Here is a 22,686-nt window from a genome sequence, read left to right as displayed (position 1 = left end):
AACGGCTCCGGAGATCTTCCAGTTGGGGGACAGGCAGGCTCTGATGGACTGGCTAAGGGCTTTCCATCTTTGGGGAACTTTGAAGCGGGATTGGCGAGACAGAACTCGACACAGCCGGAGATAGAAACTACTGGGGGCATCTCGCAGGAAAATACAGAAAGAAATGATGGCCGAGGGGATTATGGTTCTCAGGGGGAAGATTTAAGATTCAAAGGGGCAAAGAGGAAACAGCAAAGGCCCATTGGATCTCAGGAGATTGAAGGCAATTTGGTCCTTGGGATGGAGGTGTCTATCGAAGAAACCCTAGCTGTCGCGGACTGTACTTTGGTCGGCAGAGCACGAGGTAAGAAATACTCTTCTGAATTTCTGCAAGCATGGGGTGAGTCTTGTTTTGTGACGGATAGACCGATCCCGTTTGAAGCCCAAGTACTAGGGAAGGGCTGGTTTAAGCTCAGTTTGTAGATAAAGTCTCGGCAGATTGGGTTTTTCAGCGCAATTGGCATATTGGGAATATTCCTATTCTGTTAAAGAAATGGACTCCCATGTTTGATGCGTTCAAGGAGAGAACGGATGAGTTCCCTGTGTGGGTTCGTGTCCCGGGCTTACCTTCCTTCCTGTGGACTGAAGAAGTGTTTAAATCCATTGGTAATAAGCTGGGGGTGTATATGGAGGCAGATATGTCTTTTTTGAAAACAAAGGATAGAACGATGGCGCGTATTCTGGTCTTCCTTAACCCGAGCAGAGGCCTGGCACAAAAAATAAATCTCCAGTATAAGGAATACGTTTTTGAGCAGATATTAGACTATGAATATCTCCCATTCAGATGCCATATCTGTCATGAGTACGGGCATTTGGCAAAAGACTGCCCACAGATGAGAAGAAGGAGACATTTCCGGCGATCCACAGCGAACAGAGGAAATGTTCAAAACCCTGTTCAGATGCCCATGGAAAATGAAAATCTGGAGATGCAAGGAGCAGAGAGCATGGAGGCAGAGGTGACTGTTAAGGACCCTGCGAATGAAGCTGTTCCGAATCATGAGGAAGTCCCGGGAATCGTCAATGGTCCGGCGGTTACTGTGGAGGAAATTGATAAAGCAGTGGAGGTCGCGGAGGAGAACGTCAAGGCAGATTCGACACAACATGACCAACACGAAGATGAAGAAAAGGGTATGTTAAGGACCCCTTGTTCTTCTCATATTTCTCCCGAGCATATTCCTGTTCCTTCGCATGTTTCGTTCTCTAATTGTCATGTTCAAGAATATAATGTTGATAAAATTATTGAACACATTACAATATCCCCAAATGTAGACACTATTGCAGAAGCTCTACCGGCTTTGGATATAAACTGTGAAGAACATTGGCCTCCCCTCCCACCCTCTGCTTCTCGAACATCCTGCCCTTATAACCTGAGATCTATGGGAGGGAATCATAGTGTCTCGGGGACTTTAGGTGGATTGGGACAGACCTCTTCACAAAGTTGCCCTAAAAATAAGAGAGGTAGGAAATCGGATATGTCCAAAGAAAAACTTAAAGCTAAGCTTGATGTTGCAGATGGTAAACAATACTCTATTCTGGGGGTTCTTAGAGCAGCCCATCCCCCTGAGAGTGTTATAAAATGATATTGACATCCTGGAATTGCAGAGGTTTGGCCAGCAAACCTAAAAAACTGGCCTTGAAAGAGTGGATAAATAACTCTAATCTAGATGTTATCTTCTTGCAAGAAACTTTGGGGAGGGCCCTCGAGATCGAAGCCATGCTAAAAATTCTTTTGCCTGGGTGGATCTTTTCTGCTGTAGACTCCACTGGTCACTCGGGGGGCATTGCTATTGGTATTAAAGAAGGACGGGTAAAAGTCATAAACCAGTGGGGGATGAAAAATGTTATGGGCATGGAGGTTATCTCTCCTGATTTCTCTTTTCCTATCTCTTTGGTAAATGTCTATGGCCCTTGTCAAGGCAGGGAATCTTTTTGGGAAGATCTGATGTCGAAATCTGTGATGAAGAGCCCATCGTTGGTTATGGGTGGTGATTTAAATTTTTCCACAGGCAGAGCTGAAGCTTGGGGGCCATATGCTAGAGAAGACCCTCTTTCAGACTTCTTCCTAACCCTCATCTCGGATAAAAACCTCACAGATCCATCTCCGATCAAACTAAAGCCTTCTTGGAGAAACCGAAGAATTGGGGAAGACCGAATTGCAAAAAGACTTGACCGCTTCCTGGTTGCTGAGTCTTTGATTACCAAAATTCCCATGCTCCGGCAGTGGGTTGAGGAAAGAGGAAACTCGGACCATTTCCCTGTTTTCCTAGACCTCTCCCTCCCTCCTCCCAAACCTCCTGCCCCTTTCAAGTTCAATCCTGCTTGGCTCCAAGAACCCTCATTCTGCAATCTGTTTAATGCCACTTGGATTCACCCTGCACATAATTCAGATGAGGATAAAGGTTTTTTGTTCATGGAGAACCTCAAAAGACTGAAGAAAGCCACAATCTCTTGGGCAAAGGAAAGAAAACTGAAACAAAATGAGGAGATGGCTAAAATTAGGGAGGAACTGGAGCAGTTGGAAAGCATGGAGGTAGATGGTTATCAATCACAGTCCTCCAAAGACAGAATCCTCCATTTGGAGAAGCAGCAAAATAAAATTCTTTTGGATAAGGAAGAAGAATGGAGGATAAAAAGTAGAGCAATATGGTTAAAATCTGGGGATGAGAATACTAGGTTTTTTCATAATTTTGCAAAAGGTAGGAAAGCTGCAAATACTATATGGCGCCTTAAAGACGAAGAAGGGAGGGTTGTTAATTCCTTCCCAGATTTATCTGGGTTAGGAAAAAGACATTTTCAGAAAATTTTCTCAGATCCTGGGGAGGCTACTATTGCAGAAGTTTTCCAAACGGTGCAAAGTTTTCCTAGGTTCATTGAGGTTGATGAAGCAGAAGATTTGACAATCCCGGTCTCAAAGGAGGAGGTTGAAGCAGCTATGAAGCTCATGGGCAAGGATAAGAGCCCAGGCCCAGATGGCTGGACCATTGAACTGTTTCTCCATTTCTTTGACCAGTTAGGATCTGAAATTACTGAAGTAGTTGAAGAGTCGAGACAGAAAGGAGAAGTCTATAGACCTTTCAACTCAACTTTTATTGCCCTTATTCCGAAGAAGGATGATCCGGAGAGTTTTGAAGACTTCAGACCAATATCCTTGTGCAACTGTATTTACAAGATTATAGCAAAGGTCATTGCCCTCAGACTTGCTCCAATCCTGTCCCAAAATATATCGATGGAACAATTTGGTTTCCTGGATGGAAGACAAATTCATGAAGCCATTGGTGTAGCCCAGGAGGTTATACATAGTATCAGATTGAAGAAAAAGAAGGGGGCTGTGCTCAAAATTGACTTATCAAAAGCATATGATCGGATCAGCTGGCTCTATTTGCGGATGTTGTTGACACAACTAGGTTTTAGCTATTCCTTTACCAGCTGGATCATGGGGTGCATCACAAATGTCAGCTTTGCAGTTCTGGTTAACGGTGCAGCCTCCTCTTTTTTCAACAGTCAGAGAGGTCTCAGGCAAGGTTGCCCCCTATCCCCTCTTCTGTTTCTTCTTGTGGCAGAAGGGCTAAGCAGACTGATTCATAAAGCCAGAAGAGCGGAGAAGGTAAAGGGTATCGAGGTAGCAATCAATCTCTTCATCACTCACCTTCTTTTTGTTGATGACATTTTGATTTTCACTAATGGCTCTTCCAATGAACTAAAGGAGTTAAAAATCATTTTTGATCTTTTTTTAAAAGCCACTGGAATGCAAATAAACTCTAGAAAGTCCCAAGCATGTGTGGCTGATTTTGAAAGAAGAGAAAGGAATAGTCTGGCAAATTTATTCCCTTTCCCCATACAGCCACTGGATATTCCTTTCAAATATTTGGGTTTCTGGTTAAAGCCAGTTGGATACAAAAAAGAAGACTGGAACTGGCTCATTGCCAAGATAGAAGCCAGATTATCACATTGGAGCTTCAGATGGCTATCCAGAGCTGGGAGGCTGACTCTTATTAAATCAGTTCTTCTAGCCATTCCGGTTTATTGGGCCGCCCTGACTTGGATTCCTAAAGGCGTGCTGGAGAAAATCAGGAGAATTTGCTGTAGATTTTTATGGGCTGGTTCAAAGGAGTCCTCAGTGATACCTTGGGTAGCCTGGGACAAAGTGGCCAGACCAAAAGAATGGGGAGGATGGGGCATCAAAAGACTCCCTGATTTTAGTCTCTCTTTAGCTGCAAAATCCGGCTGGAGGCTAATGACTCTGGAAAATCTATGGACAAGAGTGGTGAAAAGGAAGTACATTGACCCCATCCCTATGGAAGACTGGATTAGGAGTCAAAACAAGAAGACAAAAAATTCATCAGCCATATGGAAGGCCACTGTGGAAGCTTTCTTTGTGATTGAACAAGGATTAGCTTGGAAAGTTGGAGATGGTAGACTGGTCAGGATTGGCAGAGATCCTTGGGTAGGATGCAATGAGGTTTTTGCCTTATCACCAGGGCTACTCAGACATCTGGATAGTAAAGGTATTACAGCATTAAATCAATTGGAGAAGGTCGGTCAGTCTACTATTTGGGGACAGGCTTGGAAGGATGATGTTGACCTAGGGATAAATGCCAGATGGAAGGATGAGTGGGAGGGATACATTAAAGAATTACAACGCTCAAATGTGAGGTTAAAAGATGAACCTGACTGCTTGATGTGGGCTCAGAGTAAATCAGGGGAATACTCACCAAAGGATGGATATCTCTTCTTAATGGGAAAGAAAGGCTGGGGTGTTCCTGATTGGTGGGCCAAAAATATTTGGAAACTCAAAAGCCCAGCAAAGGCAAGGCTTTTTCTTTGGTGTATCCTTAAAAGAAAGGTCCCAACATGGGAAATTTTACAGGCAAGGTTCTTAGTTGGGCCTGGTAGATGCCCCCTGTGCAAGTTAGAAGAAGAATCTATAAATCATCTTTTCATATCTTGTGCTGTCTCAAGACAGATCTGGGAGGAGGTCACTGTGTTGCTCAAGACAAGAGCTCAGTGGGGGCATGATTCATTGGAGACAGCTTGGAGGAAATGGTGGCAAGACTTTCCGGAGGGAAACATGAGAAATTTGCCTCTGATTTTTTGTTGGGGAATATGGCTTGCCAGAAATAAAAGTATTTTTCAAGATAAGGACACCCCCTCTACCATCACTGCCATTAACATTGCTGCCATATACACTGCATTACCACCACCTGAGTCTAAAAATCCTAATCCAAAACAAAATCAAATCAACATTCAGGAAGGCATCCCTTGCGGCTTCTTTGATGGCGCTTCCCAAAACAATAGGGCTGGAGCTGGCCTGTGTATTCATATCAATCCGGAACACTCACTAAAAGCTTCTGTTGGGATGGGCACAGGCACTAATAACTTCGCTGAATTATCTGCTCTGCGCTTCCTACTATGATGGCTTCTTCACAGAAACTTAAATTCTATCCAGATTTTTGGGGATTCTCTAAATGTCATAAATTGGGTCAATGGAAAGGCATCTTGTCAAAATCAGATTTTGAGGACTCTTGTTGAAGAAATTTCTTTATTAAAGGCATCCTTTAATATTTTCTCTATCTGCCACATTTACAGGGACAAGAACGGGGAAGCAGACCAGCTATCTAAGGCTGGTTTACAACAGGATATGGGCAGCTGGACTATAGAGGAGAACAGACAGGGGCAGTCAGTCATATCTCATTTGCCTCCTTATGCACAGTCTCTTTGACCACAGTCATTCATCATCTTTTTTGACAGCAGTTTTGTAGCGGATATATATAGTTCTGTATATATATATTTTTTCTCCAGTTTTACTGTTCATAGTTTCCTTTGCTTTCAGTTTTTTTTTTACTACAGCATACAGTTTCAGACATATACTTTCCTTTGGTTTTCCTTCCGGGCTATAAAACATATACTATTTTTTGTCTGTATGGGGTTGTTTTCCTTTCGTTTGAAGGAGGCCCCAGTTTTATGTTTTTATACTATCTCCAGGGATCACATGTTTGCCTCCATAGGGAGGAAGTTTGTACAGGTTCCATTTCACCGAACAGCAGAAAAGCTCCTAATCGTTGAGCAGAACAGCAATTTTCTGAGCCACCAGTTTTGGCTTTAGACCATTATTGCTTGTAAAACTTTTTATGGTCCTTAATAAAAAGTTTTGAATTTTTCCTCGGAAAAAATATCATGACATTAAAATATTTTATTAAATTAAGCAGTGAGGAACGCTAGCTCTATATCTATCATTTAGATGGGATGAAATACTCATTAAGAGGCAAAAAAGAGAAAATGAAACAACTAAGAAAACACTCTCCATGCTTCGTAGAAAGGATTCTGAAGGAAATGACAAATAGCTTTTCCACGATTCAAAATAATACAAAATATATCGTGTGAGTATATATATATATATATATATATGGAAAATATGGGCCAATTTTTTTGGTTTAATCTCAAAGATTTCAAGAAGAATTGACCTATTGACCTCCAAATGATGAAATAATTTAGCAACAAGATCTATGTCTTATCTATTTTCCTAAAATCCCTATGAGATTGAGACAATTTTTTGGATTTCTTTCAATATATTCCGTACAATTTGACAACCTTATAAATAAACTAAATTAAATCTAAATAATTTTTAAAATTATTATTTTTTCATTTCTATTTTGAGTGGGCCTAATGACACAGAGTGAGTGGGCCTAATGGTTAAGAGCATGCCTTTCCTCCTAAGAGGTCACAGCTTCAAAACCAGAGGGGGTAAAGTATGTATGCCTTCGTAGACTTAATAGTCAAATCAAATCGTGATTCCCTTGTCCCACAAACAAAAAGTCTTATACACCAATTTCATGTCTAAGTTAACTGTGACTTTAAAAATAAATACTAATAATAATAATAATAATAATTTAATTTTATAGAAAAATAACTATATCTACTGAATTTATATAAAATTATTTATTTTATTTTTAAAATTTAAAAAAAATTATAAAACAATATTATAAAATAAAATATCATTGAAACTATATATAAACCATTAGAACATTGTCTTACCTGAAAATAAAAACGAGGGTATTTGCAACATAGGACGCCAATTCCCTGTTCATCAATGATGAAACCATTATCAGACCCTTTGAATCTTTGCATTGTAAGTTTATATATATTTATATAATATTTTTTTTATTTTTATTTTTATTTTAAAATAAAAAATATAAATAATTTTTTTTTACAAATTTGAAATATATAATTTAATAATTTTAAAATAAAATTATTTATAAAAATTAAAATGAAAAAAATTAAAATCGAGAAATTCCATGTACCATGATCAAAACCACTGTCAAATACTTTTGAATTTTTGCATTCAAGTTTCTCTTAATTAAAACTAATTGTCCTTTATTACACTGATTCATATTTTTGAGAATGATTAAGATGCATATTTTGAAGTAATTTCCTACTGATCTCATAATTGAAGTGATTTTTACCGATTCTATTTATTTTTTTAAAATTCAAAAACGTTAGGTTTAAATTTAAAAAATATATAAGAATAATGGTTTTAATATATTTAAAAAATTAAATAAATTAATAAAATTTAAATTTATTTTTAAATAATATAATAAATTTTAGATGTGTGAACTTAGTATAGCTTTAAATTAATTTTGAATGTATCATAAATTATGAAAAATTAAATTTCTAGAGGAATTTTTAAATGGTGAATATTTCTGTTTCTTTCATCATTCATATATGGGGAACATGCTTTTCGGTTTTAGTTTTTGTTTATATTTCACTGTTTTTACTTGTATGTTTTTCAAGATGAAAATTCTGTTAATTTGACAAATTGCATATGGAACTTTACTTTATATTTTATATCTGAGTTATGTGGTTATCTCTGGGTACAATGATGTATATATGAGTTATTATGTTGTTCAGTATGTTTTGTTTCCTTTTTTCATGAATATACAATTGGATGTGTATATACAAAAATGTAGTTATGTATTTTTGTTTTATTTACTAATCTAGATAGATCTTTCTCTAGAGCCATCATGCACCTATAAAGATCCCTAGAGGTGCAAACTTTTCCTCAAATTTTACATTCCGAAAAGAGTATTGAACATATTTTGTTGTGTTAATGAATTTTTAATTGTTTATTTAAGTTTTTGTTTAAGCTGACATTAGTTATATGTTTTGTATGTTTATTTAGATTTTTAATTTGGAAGAAATTATTGATATGTTTTGTATGGTTATTTATATTTATATTTTTTAGATTTTTAATTTGGTTGACATAAGCTAAAATTTTAGCTGGATAGACAAATTTACACATCTCCTCCATACTGGGTTGTAGAATGGGACGCAATAAATGAAATTATGTTTTTTTTTCCTTGAAAAAACAATCCTATAAATATCAACCTTTTTTAATTACAATATTTGAAATAAAATTTGCAGAAATTTGATATCTTTATTTATTTTTATATAAATTTGATATAAATTTGTTTTATTTATATTAATATTGAATTTTTTTTTTTTTTGAAAGTGGAGATTTCCACAGTTATTTATATTGTTTGAAACTTTAGGATATGAAGTGTGTGGAAGTTTTCCCTCTATAACAGTTTCAAGTGGACACTCCACCCACCCATTTTCAGGGACAGGAAATCAAATAGATAATAAGTGTTTGTGTGGAAGTTTTCCAAATCAAATAGATACTAAGTGTTTGTGTGGAAGATTTCCCTCGAGGACGTTTCCAGTGGACACCACCCATCTTCAGGGACAATAAAACAAATAGATAGTAAGTGTGAGAGATGATCAATCTTATAAATAATGAAAGCATGATGACCAAAATAACAGTCATTAGGATGAAAATATTAAATTATGAACGCTCAAAAGTTTTTAACTAAAGGAAATGGTAGAGATTAATGGTCAAAGAAATATATAAAGGGAAAAAAGAAAAATAAAAAGAATTATGAACGGTCAAAAGTTTTTAAATAAAGGAAATGGTAGAGATTAATGGTCAAAGAAATATATAAAGGGAAAAAAGAAAAATAAAAAGGAAGAAGTATTAATATTTCTAGCATGCCTCTCAATCTCAATCATTTCCCTAAGCTTTCTATGGTGGAAGTGATCAACCCTATCAATGACTTTGGATTCTTCAATAACCCCACCACAGGAAGCTTAGGGAAGCGTTTGAGATTGAGAGGCATGCTAGAAATCTTAATAGGGATCATGGTTGGAAATTGAGTAAGAGATGGATTCCTGCTCTCTCTTCATGATTATACCTCCCTTTCTTCTCCTTTCTCCTTTTTATTTCTTTCTGATTTTTATATTTTAAAAATTACTATTATTTTCTTCTATTTTCATCATTTATAGCCCCTATTATTCTTATTAAGACTTTTTAATTTCATTTGTTTATCATAGTAATTATTTTTTAGCAGCCTCTTTTTAAATTACACATATTTTTTTAACCCTTCAGATTTTAGTTATTATTTTGTTTCCTCTCTTGACCATTCATCTTTCTGAATATATATAAATGTTAAGTCCTCCACTACCATTTATTTTTTGCAATATTATTAAGTTAGTTAATATAACTAAAATATGTATACACCTAATAATTTCTTTATATTTAAATAATAAGATGTAACCTCTTTTTCATTTTATATTATTAATATCTCTAGTACCAATTCTTAACCTATAACTCTATTTTTTTATAATTCAACATTGCTATATTTTTATTTAGCTGGAATAAGTTAAACCCTAACAAATAATATTATATAAATTGATAACATTAATAAATAATTATTAAAATATTGAAATAAAATATTTTATATTTATTTATTCTAACAATTAGCTTTAATTAAATATATAATATTTTAATAGACAACTCCTTACTATTGATTTTTAAATAATATTTTATTTACCTTATTAACTAATTTACCAATGGCTAACTCTTGGCAATGATGCATCCAGGCTATTTATTTCTACAGATCAATTGATTTCTCACCTTGTCCTAAGGATGAAGCACACTAGTTGGTTCAAAATATCGACCAAATCCTAATAATGTGATTAATCCGAAAGACATCTATCTATATTATGGATCACAACAGTCTTAGATCTAACAAAATATTTTCTATTAAAAGTTCCAAAGGTGGTTGATACAAACTAATTGTTGGCATTAGAGTTCTCCATATTTAATAATGTTGTTGACCATCGATAATATAGTTGTCGTCTTTAACAACCTACATGGGGAAATTAATCATAGCTAGCAATTGTCTTTGAAGATAAAAAAAAGTAATTTGTTATAAGGTGAAAAGACGATTTTATTTTTATTTTAAGTTGGTTGAGTAAACTAACACATGGTGATAATATTAAGAGAAGTCTAGGAATTTCCCCTTTGTCATGATGAAGTAATGTTTGAGAAAGTGAGACACATCACACGTATAAGATGTGATGTGATATGTCATGATCAAACTAATTTAAGTGTGAAAAGTTGTGTCATGACCAAAGTAAGTTTGAGTGCAACTGATTGTGTATTACATTTAAATAAAGATTTGGCATTAGGTATTTGACTTATGTTTATCATCTAAAAGTTTTTTTCTTTTTTTCCTTTCATGTAGTTTTTTAAAGAAAATTTTGGCTTATGGGCACCACAATAAAATGATCTTTGGCTTGATGTGTATCACACCTCTTTTAAGGTTGGGCATAACAATTTGATTTAGTTTTTTTCATATGTGCACCCTAAAAATTTGTGTTATGTGTCTTTATGTATTCAAAGTGTTGGTATAGTATCACACACATAAAAGTAAAGTTTCTCTAGTAGTGACACTTTGTATGGTTGCAAAATATGTCTAGTACTGACATATTGCATGGTTGCAAACTACATCTAGTAATGAAATATCACATCGCATACAAATTTCATTTTGTGTGTTGGGTGTGGAGCATGATTATCTTTTTTATTGTTCAAAGGTTTTTGTTTTAGTTGCATTGGATCCTGGTTCCTAACAGGGCAACAACTCTACCTGTTTAATCGCCATCAGGGGGGTCCATGGGGGGGGGACAATTTTTTTTATGAGTCCTTGCTTAGTGGGGGTTCATGGGTAGTGCCCCTAATGCTCAAGATAGATGAAAATTTTCCTTGTAAAATATTGTAATTTCGCAGAAATATGGGCCATTCATTAGGAGGATGATATGACGGTATAAGTTATGTTAATTTAAGGTTTTTTTCCCTAGAAGGCAACCCTCAATTTATATGAGGGAATTGTATTGCGACTGTGTATTATTATTCTGAGCAAGAAAGAGAGAGGATATTATGTGTGAGAGAAGATGAAATCACAATGGATCTATTGTAGGTTGTACCTCTTCATTTTGCTGGATAATATAAAACGAAGGACTGGCTATTTCTCCATGGATGTAACCAAAATTGGGTGAAACACATATATCTGTGTCTCTCTTGTTCTATGCATTTATGTATTTGTGTTTACACAATATTTTGTCTATTTCATTACACTGTTAATTAATTTCTAACAAATGCTATCAGATCTGAAGGTCTATTTGGCTGATAAAATTGTAGGAGAGAAAGGTTCCTGGTTCGAGTGGGAGCAATGGTGGAAGATGGTAGGTTTAGGGTCGAGAATTTAATAGCCAAAACTACCAGTTGTGGAAGATGCATATTGAAGATTATATGTATAAAAAATATTTGTACCTACCATTGAGTGGAAAATCAAAGAATCCAATGAGTATGACAGACACAGAATGGGGGATTCTTGACAGAAAGGTAGTAGGAACAATACAACTATGCCTAGCAGTGACACTGACATTCATCATTTCAAATGAAATGACAATATAAGGTTTAATGACGACATTGGCCAAACTATATGAAAAACCCTCGACCTCAAATAAGGTATTTATTATGAAGCATATATTTAATATGAAGATGTCAGAAGGTGGATCTGTTGCTGATCATTTAAATGAATTTAACATGGTTACTAGTCAGTTAAGTTTTGTAGGGGTAAATTTTGATGATGAAGTTAGGTCTCTGTTATTTCTGTGCTCATTGCCAGAAATTTGAAATGGCCTGGTTTTGGCTATTAGTAACTTTGTCTCTAGATCTAGTACTTTAATTTTTTATGATGTTGTTGGTGCCATCCTTAGCGAGGAAATGTGATGGAAAAGATCCAGTGAGACATTAGGTAATTATTTGAGTACGTAGACTAGGGGAAGAAAAATGGAAAGAGGAAGGAGCCCAGGAAATCACATTAAGTCATGAAAAGGCATATCCAAATCCAGATCAGGGATAGTGTGCTGGAAATGTGGGAAGAAAGGACACCTAAAGAAAGACTGTAAATATCGAAAGGGAAAAGAAGGAGATGGATAGCAAGATAAAAATCATGAAGTGAATGTGACAGGTGATGAGTTGCAATATGATTTGATTCTTTCATTAGAGAATATTATTGATGTCTAGGTGGTAGAATTAGGGGCCTCATTCCATGCCACACTTGATAGGAAACATTTTCACGACTATGTTCAAGGAGATTTTGGACAGGTTCGTTTGGGTGATGATAAACCATGTAAATTTTTTGGAATGGATAAGATTTATATAAAACAATAAAATGGAAACCAATGGATATTGAAGGAGGAAAGGAATGTTATAGATCTAAAGAAAAATTTTATTTCAACAGGGAAGTTAGGAGGTGAAGGTTGTGTAACTACTTTTACAGACAAAACCTACAAGGTCACTAAAGGAGCCTTGGTAAATAGAAAAATGAGAAAAGGTTGGTACATTGTATTTATGCAATAGTATTTCTAATTATGTTAATGCTTTAACCTCCACATGAGTAGATCGACACACTAGAATCATAGGCTCGAGCACATGAATGAGAAGGGGATGCATATTCTTCACTCCAGAAATTTGTTTCTAGGTATGAATCATGTTGATTTGGATTTCTGTGAAAATTGTGTTTATGGAAAATAAAAGAGAGTCAAATTTATCATAGTTGGGAAGGAAAATAAGAGAGAAAAATTATAGCTTGTGCATATAGATGTGTGGGGACCTGCTCAGGTATCATCTCTCAGTGTATTTCGCTATCATGTTACTTTTATTGATGATGCACCTAGGAAAACCTGAATATATTGTATTCGAAATAAATTTGATGTATTTAATACTTTCAAGAAAGGAAAAGATTTTTCTGAGAATGAGACAAGAAAGAAGTTCAAGTGTCTCAGATGAGATGATGGAGGTGAATACTACAAAAAAGAGTTTGATAACTATTGTTCAGAGCATGGAATTAGCAGAGAGAAGATAATTCTAGGAACACCATAGGAAAATGGTGTATCAGAAATGATGAATAGGACAATCATGGAGCGTGCAAGGTGAATGAGATTGCATAAAGGATTTCCCTTACAATTTTGGGAATATGATATAGATATTGTTGTTTATATAATAAATAGACGGCCTTCAAGTTCATTGGATGGTGGTATTCCAGAGGAGGCATGGACAGGTAAAAAGGTAAACTAATCATTTTTAAATACTTTCGGTTGTGAATCCTTTATCCACATCAATAAAGAAAATAGAACAAAGCTTGAGGAAAAATTAAAGAAATGTACCTTTATTGGATATGGTGTAAATGATTTTGGTTATTGCTTATATGATTATGAAAATCACAAAATCATTAGGAGAAGAGATGTCATATTCAATGAAAAGGTCTTGTATAAGGATCAAATGTAGGGAAAGAAACAAGAAAAAGAAAAAAAATAATACATAGTGCTTGATGAGATCACAAAAAAAGTAAAGGTGCCTGAAAATCATAATGATCAGCGACCATAACAACCACAACAATAAAAAGCACCTCAAACACCTGAAAGTGATGTTAGAAGATCTACTAGGATAATTAGACCCCCTAAACAATACTCTCCTTCATTATATTATGTATTGTTGACTGATTCTGGTGAACCGGAAATATATGAAGAAACAATGGAAGTAGAAACCAGGAAGAAGTGGGAGCAAACCATGGAAGAAGAGATGGAATCCTTGATGCATAACTAGACTTGAGACTTGGTCAAGTTTCCTCCAGGTAAAATGCCATTGCAGAATAAATGGGTTTACAGGTTGAAGTAAGAAAATGGAGGTAAACATAGGTATAAGGATAGACTTGTGGTGAAGGGGTTTGCACAAAAGAAATGAATAGACTCTGATGAGTTTTTTTCTCCTGTTGTTAAAATGACTTCAACAAGAATTATTTTAAGTCTAGTGGAAACAAAATATTTTCATCTTGAGCAGTTAGATGTAAAGAAAACCTTTCTCCATGGGGATTTGGAGGGAGAAATATATATGCATCAACCACAAGGGTATGAGGTCAAAGGGAAGGAGAAATTAGTGTGAAAATTGAAGAATATATTGTACGACTTAACAGGCTCCAAGGCAATGGTATCTATAAGTTGATAGGTTTATGTCTGAACAAGGTTATACTAGATTTCACTCTAACCATTGTGTTGATTTTTGAAAAAATGATGGCATCTATATTATTATTTTATTGTATGTAGATGACATGCTTGTTGCAAGGTCTAAGATGAAGGAAATAAATGCGCTCAAAGGAAAATTGGCAAATTCATTTTCAATGAAGGATTTGGGAGCTGCAAAACAAATCCTTGGTATGAGAATAACTAGAGACAAGAAAAAGCACAAATTAACATTGTCTCAAAGTGAGTACATAGAAAAGGTGCTGGAAAGATTTAATATGCATAACACAAATCTAGTTAGTACACCTTTGGCTAGCCATTTCAAACTAAGTAAGGATATGATGATGGCAGCAACGTGCAAATGAAAGCAACCTAAAGCGCAAAATAGATCTGCTCTCAGTAATCGACTTTGTTCTTATTCGAACGAAAGTCCTTTCATATAATTTACAAATCTCCTTTATAAACTTTGCAGAACCTCTATAAATTATTTTCTAACTGTTCATCGAATTTCTAAACGCCTTTTATATGCAACCTTCATGTAAACACTGCGCTGACAAATTAATCGATTGAACAGTTCAATCCACTTCGAAACTCGAAGGTTGGCAATACGTTACCAATTCCTTTTGCTTTTTTCTGTAGCAAATTCAAATATGATGTCGATATCAATCGGAGGTCACCAGGAGTTAGATACCAAATGCTCGATCTGATTCAGACGGAAGTCACCATGCGTTATCATTTCACTGCTCCATAGATTCCAACCCGATCTAGTCAGAAACGCCAATTTCTTTCAATTGACCCAATCCCAATGCGATATACTCGCATTCGTCAATTGACACGGTTATAATATTTGTGCATATCGATTGACTGATATCCGATACATTACAACGCATTTTCTACAATCGGCGGTCACACAAACATATAGATATATCGTTTCATTAGATTCTTTAATTACCACATCTATCACTTCACATCAAACTCCAATGCGTGATTTCAGGAATCTGTGGTTGCAAAATTCCGGTGTTCCGATCCGATCCAATCGGAGATCGGAGATCATGTTTCAACTATTCTCAACTCTGCATTTCAGAATTCCGATCTGAAATCAGATTCGGCAAGCCCAATTGCTGGTTCACAAAAGTGACCCTTAACGCTTGATCCGACGCCTCGGACCCAATTTCTCCCCGGTAAAAATTTACAAGATCTTTAATACTAAAACGCAATCACATTCAATCAACAATTAACCACAGAATTCAACACACAATCTTTTCCAGTTTCGCATACATCGCTGCGCACAATGTGAACTTATTAATAAAACAGAGTCTTTGCATTTATTCCATTTGCATAAAAAAAAAACACCTCTATTACACACGACACACATTTTTTCACAATCTTCTGAGCTCTCGCTCTCCAAGATCACACACAAAAAAACTAACTCTCCCATGAAGAAAAATCTCTTCGTATTACAACTTCCTCACATTAACTCCACTAACAAATCGATAACACAATCTTCTAATTTTAAAAATCCTAACAATAAAATCTCCTACCTATTAGCGCTCGCACACACCTGTTTTAACAAATCTTATCACTAAGATAGTCACACTTATTACAATAATAACTAATTATTTGTGAAATCGTCCTCCTCAATAAACTGGATTTGAACAAACAGTAAATGAAATTCACCCTGTCAAGCCACAACATGTGGACAAATTTCCACATTGCTGGCTAGTTCCGATGCTCCTGCATCAGACTCCCGGGGAAGAAAAGATTTGTCCTTCAAACTTTCAAGACTTACTCCATATCTCTGCAATTCAGCTGCTGTCAACCAACTGGAATCTTCCATTAGTTGCTCTTTCCACTTGACCAAACACTGATAATGAGTCTGACCTCTGATTTTCTTTGGCACTCTCTTTTTCCTTTTTCCTGTTTTGGGTTTTCGTCTGTTATGGCATCTCCTTGTGGTTCTTCTTTTGGCTTTTAGTATAAGCACCAATCTGCAATACATGATTAAGTCACCTGTGTGGAGTTTCTTTTTCCGTCTCTTCATATCTGCTCGCTGTTTGTCTTTGCTACTACATTCCTGCCATCTGCTTTTGACATCTCCCTCAAATATGCTTCTAGGAGTTAGCCATTTCACAAATACTTGGATTTTCTTTGGATTCAATTTCAACTTTTCTTTAGAGACTGCATATTCCTCCAAACCTTCAGTCATCAATCTGATGGTGATTTTATATAAGGCTCGAGAATCTGTACTCATGCGCCTTTCAACTTCTTCGTTCAGACTGAGTACTGTTGGCACAGCACATGGATTAAGGCTTCCACTGATTAGCCATTTATCCATCAACTCTTGTGTTCCAGTATTTTCCTGCATTACCCTGTAGGCTACTTTATTCGACAAACTGACTCCAGGTATTAGATCAATATGATGACTAATACTCCTGATCGGCAACAACTCATCCACAACAATATCAGCACAATCATTCAATAAGTTCTGAATTTCTTCAGGTAAATCTTCTAAATTTGTAGAAGTTAAAATTACCTTGGGTTTTCCAACACTAGCAAAATGCATCTCCTTACCCTTCTCATCTTCCTGCAACAGGGTCTTCTCATTCATCAACGTAACGCTGTTTCCAAGTGCTTCTTTATTATCTTCAGCTTTCAACGGCAGTAGTGTATGCTTATTCCCATCTTTCTCCAAAGTATAAGTATTTCTTCTGCCATCATGTATGGCATTTCGGTCAAACTGCCAGGGCCTTCCAAGCAATATGTGACATACATCCATCGGCATTATATCACATAAAATAACATCCTGATAAGTACCAATCTGAAAGTCAACTTTACATTGTTCAGTTACAAAAATTTGATGGCCTTTCTGGAGCCACGATACTTTATAAGGAGTGGGGTGTACTGTCCTTTCCAACTTCAACTTATCCACCATCTCTGTAGAAACAAGATTGTCAGTACTACCGCTATCAATTACCAATTTGCAACACTTACCCTTGGACTTGCATACAGTTCTGAATAAAGTCCTTCTTTGAACTGGTTCTTTGGCTTCCTTAGCTTCTTCCAGTAATACCCTCTTCAGTAACAGGGATTCTCCGACTTCTGGTGGTTCCTCTTTAACTTCAGGTTGAGGAATCTCCTCTTTGGTTTCAGCAACATTCACATTACGTGGGTTTGCCGACTTCTGATGAGGGAAATCCCATTGCATATGTCCCCATTCACCACATATATAACACCGTACATCTCTTCCTCGCCCTCTGCCTCTGGGCACAAACCTTCCACGGCCAAAATCTCCTCTTTGTGGTGCTCTATTGCTCGCACTCCCTGCCTCATTCTGAGAGTGTTGAACTTTGGATTCAAGTATCCTTCCTTCTTTTGCCGGATTCTTACCTCTGTTTCTCTGGTTTTGTTTGCGCAACAGTTTTTCCTCTGCCTTCAAGGCTGCTTGATAGGCATCCTCAACAGTTTTCAAACTTAACAAGCTAATCTCATCTTGGATCTCATACCTTAGCCCATTAACATATCTGGCTACTTTCTCCAAATCATCTTCTACATGCCCTGTTCTGATATTTAACCTGTAGAATTCTTATGTATACTCCTTAACAAACATTCCTTTCTGCTTCAAATTTTGCATTTGCTTAAAAAGATTCAAATGATAGTCTTTAGGCAAAAACTTGGCTTTCAGTTTACTTACCATCTTATCCCACTGCTTGATCTTAGATTCCCTTTTTTCGTTCTTGATGTCTGTAACTCGTCCCACCAAATGGCTGCGTGACCTTTCAATCTAGTGACTGAAAATTTTACCCTTTTATTTTCTTCAATCTCTTCATAATCGAAGTACTGATCTATGGATCTGATCCAATCCATGAGCTCCTCTGCATTCAAACTCCCTTCATACATAGGAATTTCTATCTTGGGTTTTCTTCCAACTTTTGCCAACATCTTGAGGACTTTGGCAGTTTCATTTTCTTCTCCTGCTTCTGCTTCTTCCTCAGATTCTTCTGAAGAAATTTCAACTCCCTCATCAGGCGCTCTTCTCTGGGCTGTTTCCATGGTCTCCATTCTTTCACGCAGTCTTCGTACTTCTTCTATTAGGACTGCATTTGGTTCTGGTCTCCCTCGACCAATTCCTCTCCTTGGCGGCATCTTTGCTGCAACACCTGTAACTGGCTCTGATACCAAAAATTGATGATGGCAGTAGCGTTAGAATGAAAACAACCTAAAGCGCAAAATAGATCTTCTCTCAGTGATCGACTTTGTTCTTATTCGAACGAAATTCCTTTCATATAATTTACAAATCTCCTTTATAAACGTTGCAGAACCTCTATAAATTATTTTCTAACTGTTCATCGCATTTCTAAACGCCTTTTATATGCAACCTTCATGTAAACACTGCGCTGACAAATTAATTGATTGAACAGTTCAATCCACTTCGAAACTCGAAGGTTGGCAATACGCTACCAATTCCTTTTGTGTTTTTCTGCAGCAAATTCAAATATGATGTCGATATCAATCGGAGGTCACCAGGAGTTAGATACCAAACGCCCGATCCGATTCAGACGGAAATCACCATGCGTTATCATTTCACTGCTCCATAGATTCCGACTCGATCTAGTCAGAAACGCCAATTTCTTTCAATTGACCCAATCCCAATGCGATATACTCGCATTCGTCAATTGACACAGTTATAATATTTGTGCATATCGATTGACCGATATCCGATATATTACAACGCATTTTCTAAAATCGGCGGTCACACAAACATATAGATATATCGTTTCATCAGATTCTTTAATTACCACATCTATCACTCCACATCAAACTCCGATGTGCGATTTTAGGAATCTGTGGTTTCAAAATTCCAGTGTTCCGTTCCGATCCAATCGGAGATCGGAGATCATGTTTCAACTATTCTCAACTCTGCATTTCAGAATTCCGATCCAAAATTGGATTCGGCAAGCCCAATTGCTGGTTCACAAAAGTGACCCTTAACGCTTGATCTGACGCCTCAGACCCAATTTCTCCCCGGTAAAAATTTACAAGATCTTTAATACTAAAATGCAATCACATTCAATCAACAATTAACCAAAGAATTCAACACACAATCTTTTCCAGTTTCGCATACATCACTGCGCACAATGTGAACTTATTAATAAAACAGAGTCTCTGCGTTTATTCCATTTGCATAAAAAAAAACCACCTCTATTACACACGACACATAGTTTTTCACAATCTTCTGAGCTCTCGCTCTCCAAGATCACACACAAAAAACTAACTCTCCCACGAAGAAAAATATCTTCGTTTATTACAACTTCCTCACATTAACTCCACTAACAAATCGATAACACAATCTTCTAATTTTAAAAATCCTAACAATAAAATCTCCTACCTATTAGCGCTTGCACACACCTGTTTTAACAAATCTTATCACTAAGATAGTCACACTTATTACAATAATAACTAATTATTTGTGAAATCGTCCTCCTCAATAAACTAGATTTGAACAAACAGTAAATGAAATTCACCCTGTCAAGCCACAACATGTGGACAAATTTCCACATTGCTGGCTAGTTCCGATGCTCCTGCATCAGGATATGTGTACGAAGACTTAGGAAGAGATGGACTATATGTGTAAAGTTCCAATGCATCAGTAATTGGAAGCTTAATGTATAAAATGGTTTGCACAAGGCTTGATATTGCACTTGCAGTGGGAGTTGTAAGTAGGTATATGAACAATCCAAGAAAATAGCATTGGAGGTTAGTAAAGTGGATTCTCAGGTATTTGAGAGGTACAAACAAAACATTATGCTTTGGTGGTTCAAACATTACTCTATAGGGATATGTTGATGCATATATGGGAGGTGATAGAGATAACAAAAGGAGCACCACAGGGTATGTGTTTAGTAGGTGGAACAGTTGTTAGTTGGGTTTCAAAATTGCAAAACATTATTGCACTTTCAACAAAAAAAGCAGAGTATGTTGCTATTATAGAGGCTAGTAAAGAAATGATTTGGTTACAAAGGTTTATGCATGAATTGGGAAAGAAGCAGGATATGGGCAAGTTATATAGTGACAACTAGAGTGCCATCCATTTGCAAAGAACTCAACATTTCATTTCATTCCATCTCTTCTTCCATGGTTTGCTCCCACTTCTTCCTGGTTTCTACTTCCATTGTTTCTTCATATATTTCTGGTTCACCAGAATCAGTCAACAATACATAATATAATGAAGGAGAGTATTGTTCAGGGGGTCTAATTATCCTAGTAGATCTTCTAACATCACTTTTAGGTGTTTGAGGTGCTTGTTGTTGTTATGGTTGTTGTGGCCACTAATCATTATGATTTTCAGGCACCTTTAATTTTTTTGTGATCTCATCAAGCACTATGTATTATGTTTTTTATTTTTCTTGTTTCTTTCCCTACATTTGATCCTTATACATCTATGTCTGGTAGTGATGGTGGCATTCAACATTTCAAAGGAAACGAAAACATAAGGTTTAATGACGACATTGGCCAAACTATATGAATAATCCTCGACCACAAATAAGGTATTTATTATGAAGCATATATTTAATATGAAGATGTCAGAAGGTGGATCTGTTGCTGATCATTTAAATGAATTTAACATGTTTACTAGTCAGTTAAGTTTTGTAGGGGTAAATTTTGATAATGAAGTTAGGTCTCTGTTATTTCTGTGCTCATCGCCAGAAATTTGGAATGGCCTGGTTTTGGCTATTAGTAACTTTGTCTCTAGATCTAGTACTTTAAAGTTTGATGATGTTGTTGGTGCCATCCTTAGTGAGGAAATGCGATGGAAAAGATCCAGTGAGACATTAGGTAAAGATTTGACTACAGAGACCAAGGAAAGAAAAATGGAAAGAGGAAGGAGCCCAGGAAATCATAGTAAGTCAAGAAAAGGCATATCCAAATCCAGATTAGGGATAGTGTGTTGGAAATGTGGGAAGAAAGGACACTTGAAGAAAGACTGTAAATATTGGAAGGGAAAAGAAGGAGATGCATAACAAGAAAAAAATCATGAAGTGAATGTGATAGGTGATGTGTTGCAATATGGTTTGATTCTTTTGTTAGAGAATATTATTTATGTTTAGGTGGTATATTTAGGGGCCTCATTCCATGCCACACCTGATAGGAAACATTTTCACGACTATGTTCAAGGAGATTTTAGACAGGTTCATTTGGGTGATGATAAACCATGTAAAGTTTTTGGAATGGGTAAGATTTTTATAAAACAATAGAATGGAAACCAATGAATATTGAAGGAGGAAAGGAATGTTCTAGATCTAAAGAAAAATTGATTTCAACAAGGAAGTTAGGAGGTGAAGGTTGTGTAACTACTTTTACAGACAAAACTTGTAAGGTCACTAAAGGAGCCTTGGCAAATAGAAAAATGAGAAAAGGTTGGTACATTGTATTTATGCAATAGTATTTCTAATTATGTTAATGATTTAACGTTCACATGAGTAGATATGACACTCTGGCATCATAGGTTCGGGCACATGAGTGAGAAGGGGATGTAGATTCTTCACTCAAGAAATTTGTTTCTAGGTTTGAAGCGATTTGGATTTATGTGAAAATTGTGTTTATGGAAAATAAAAGAGAGTCAGATTTATCATAGTTGGGAAAGAAAAGAAGAGAGAAAATTTATGGCTTGTGCATATAGATGTGTGGGGACTTGCTCAAGTATCATCTCTCAGTGTATCTCGCTATTATTTTACTTTTATTGATGATGCAACTAGGAAAACCTGAACTTATTGTATTCAAAATAAATTTGATGTATTTAATAATTACAAGAAATGAAGAGATTTATTTGAGAATGAGATAAGAAAGAAGTTGAAGTGTCTCAGATCAGATAATGGAGGTGAATATGCAACAAAAAGTTTAATAACTATTGTTTAGAGCATGGAATTCACAAAGAGAAGATAATTCTAGGAACACCACAGGAAAATGGTGTGTTAGAAATGATGAATAGGACAATCATGGAGCGTGTAAGGTGCATGAGATTGCATGAAGGATTTCCCTTACAATTTTGAGCATATGATATAGATATTGTTGTTTATATAATAAATAGAGGGCCTTCAATTTCCTTGGATGTTGGTATTCTAGAGGAGGCATGGACACGTAAAAATGTAAACTACTCATTTTTAAATACTTTCGGTTGTGAAACCTTTGTCCACATCAATAAAGAAAATAGAACAAAGCTTGAGGAAAAAT

General features: G+C 36.0%; 1 protein-coding gene across 1 annotated transcript in view; it reads right to left on the bottom strand.

Annotated features, from left to right (window-relative positions):
• LOC149234376 (sodium/hydrogen exchanger 8-like) overlaps nt 1-22,686 on the bottom strand; it is a 1,053,364-nt gene that overhangs the window by 565,400 nt on the left and 465,278 nt on the right. The window contains exon 10 of the mRNA XM_089371820.1: nt 7,072-7,116. Within this exon, the coding sequence (XP_089227946.1) occupies nt 7,072-7,116 (45 nt within the window). The remainder of the gene's footprint in view (nt 1-7,071; nt 7,117-22,686) is intronic.

Source organism: Pinus tabuliformis, chromosome 8, assembly GCF_031772625.1.
Source record: "Pinus tabuliformis cultivar Carrire ecotype Pingquan chromosome 8, CPIR1, whole genome shotgun sequence".
NCBI lineage: Eukaryota > Viridiplantae > Streptophyta > Pinopsida > Pinales > Pinaceae > Pinus > Pinus tabuliformis.
This window is presented reverse-complemented; position numbering and strand designations above follow the sequence as displayed.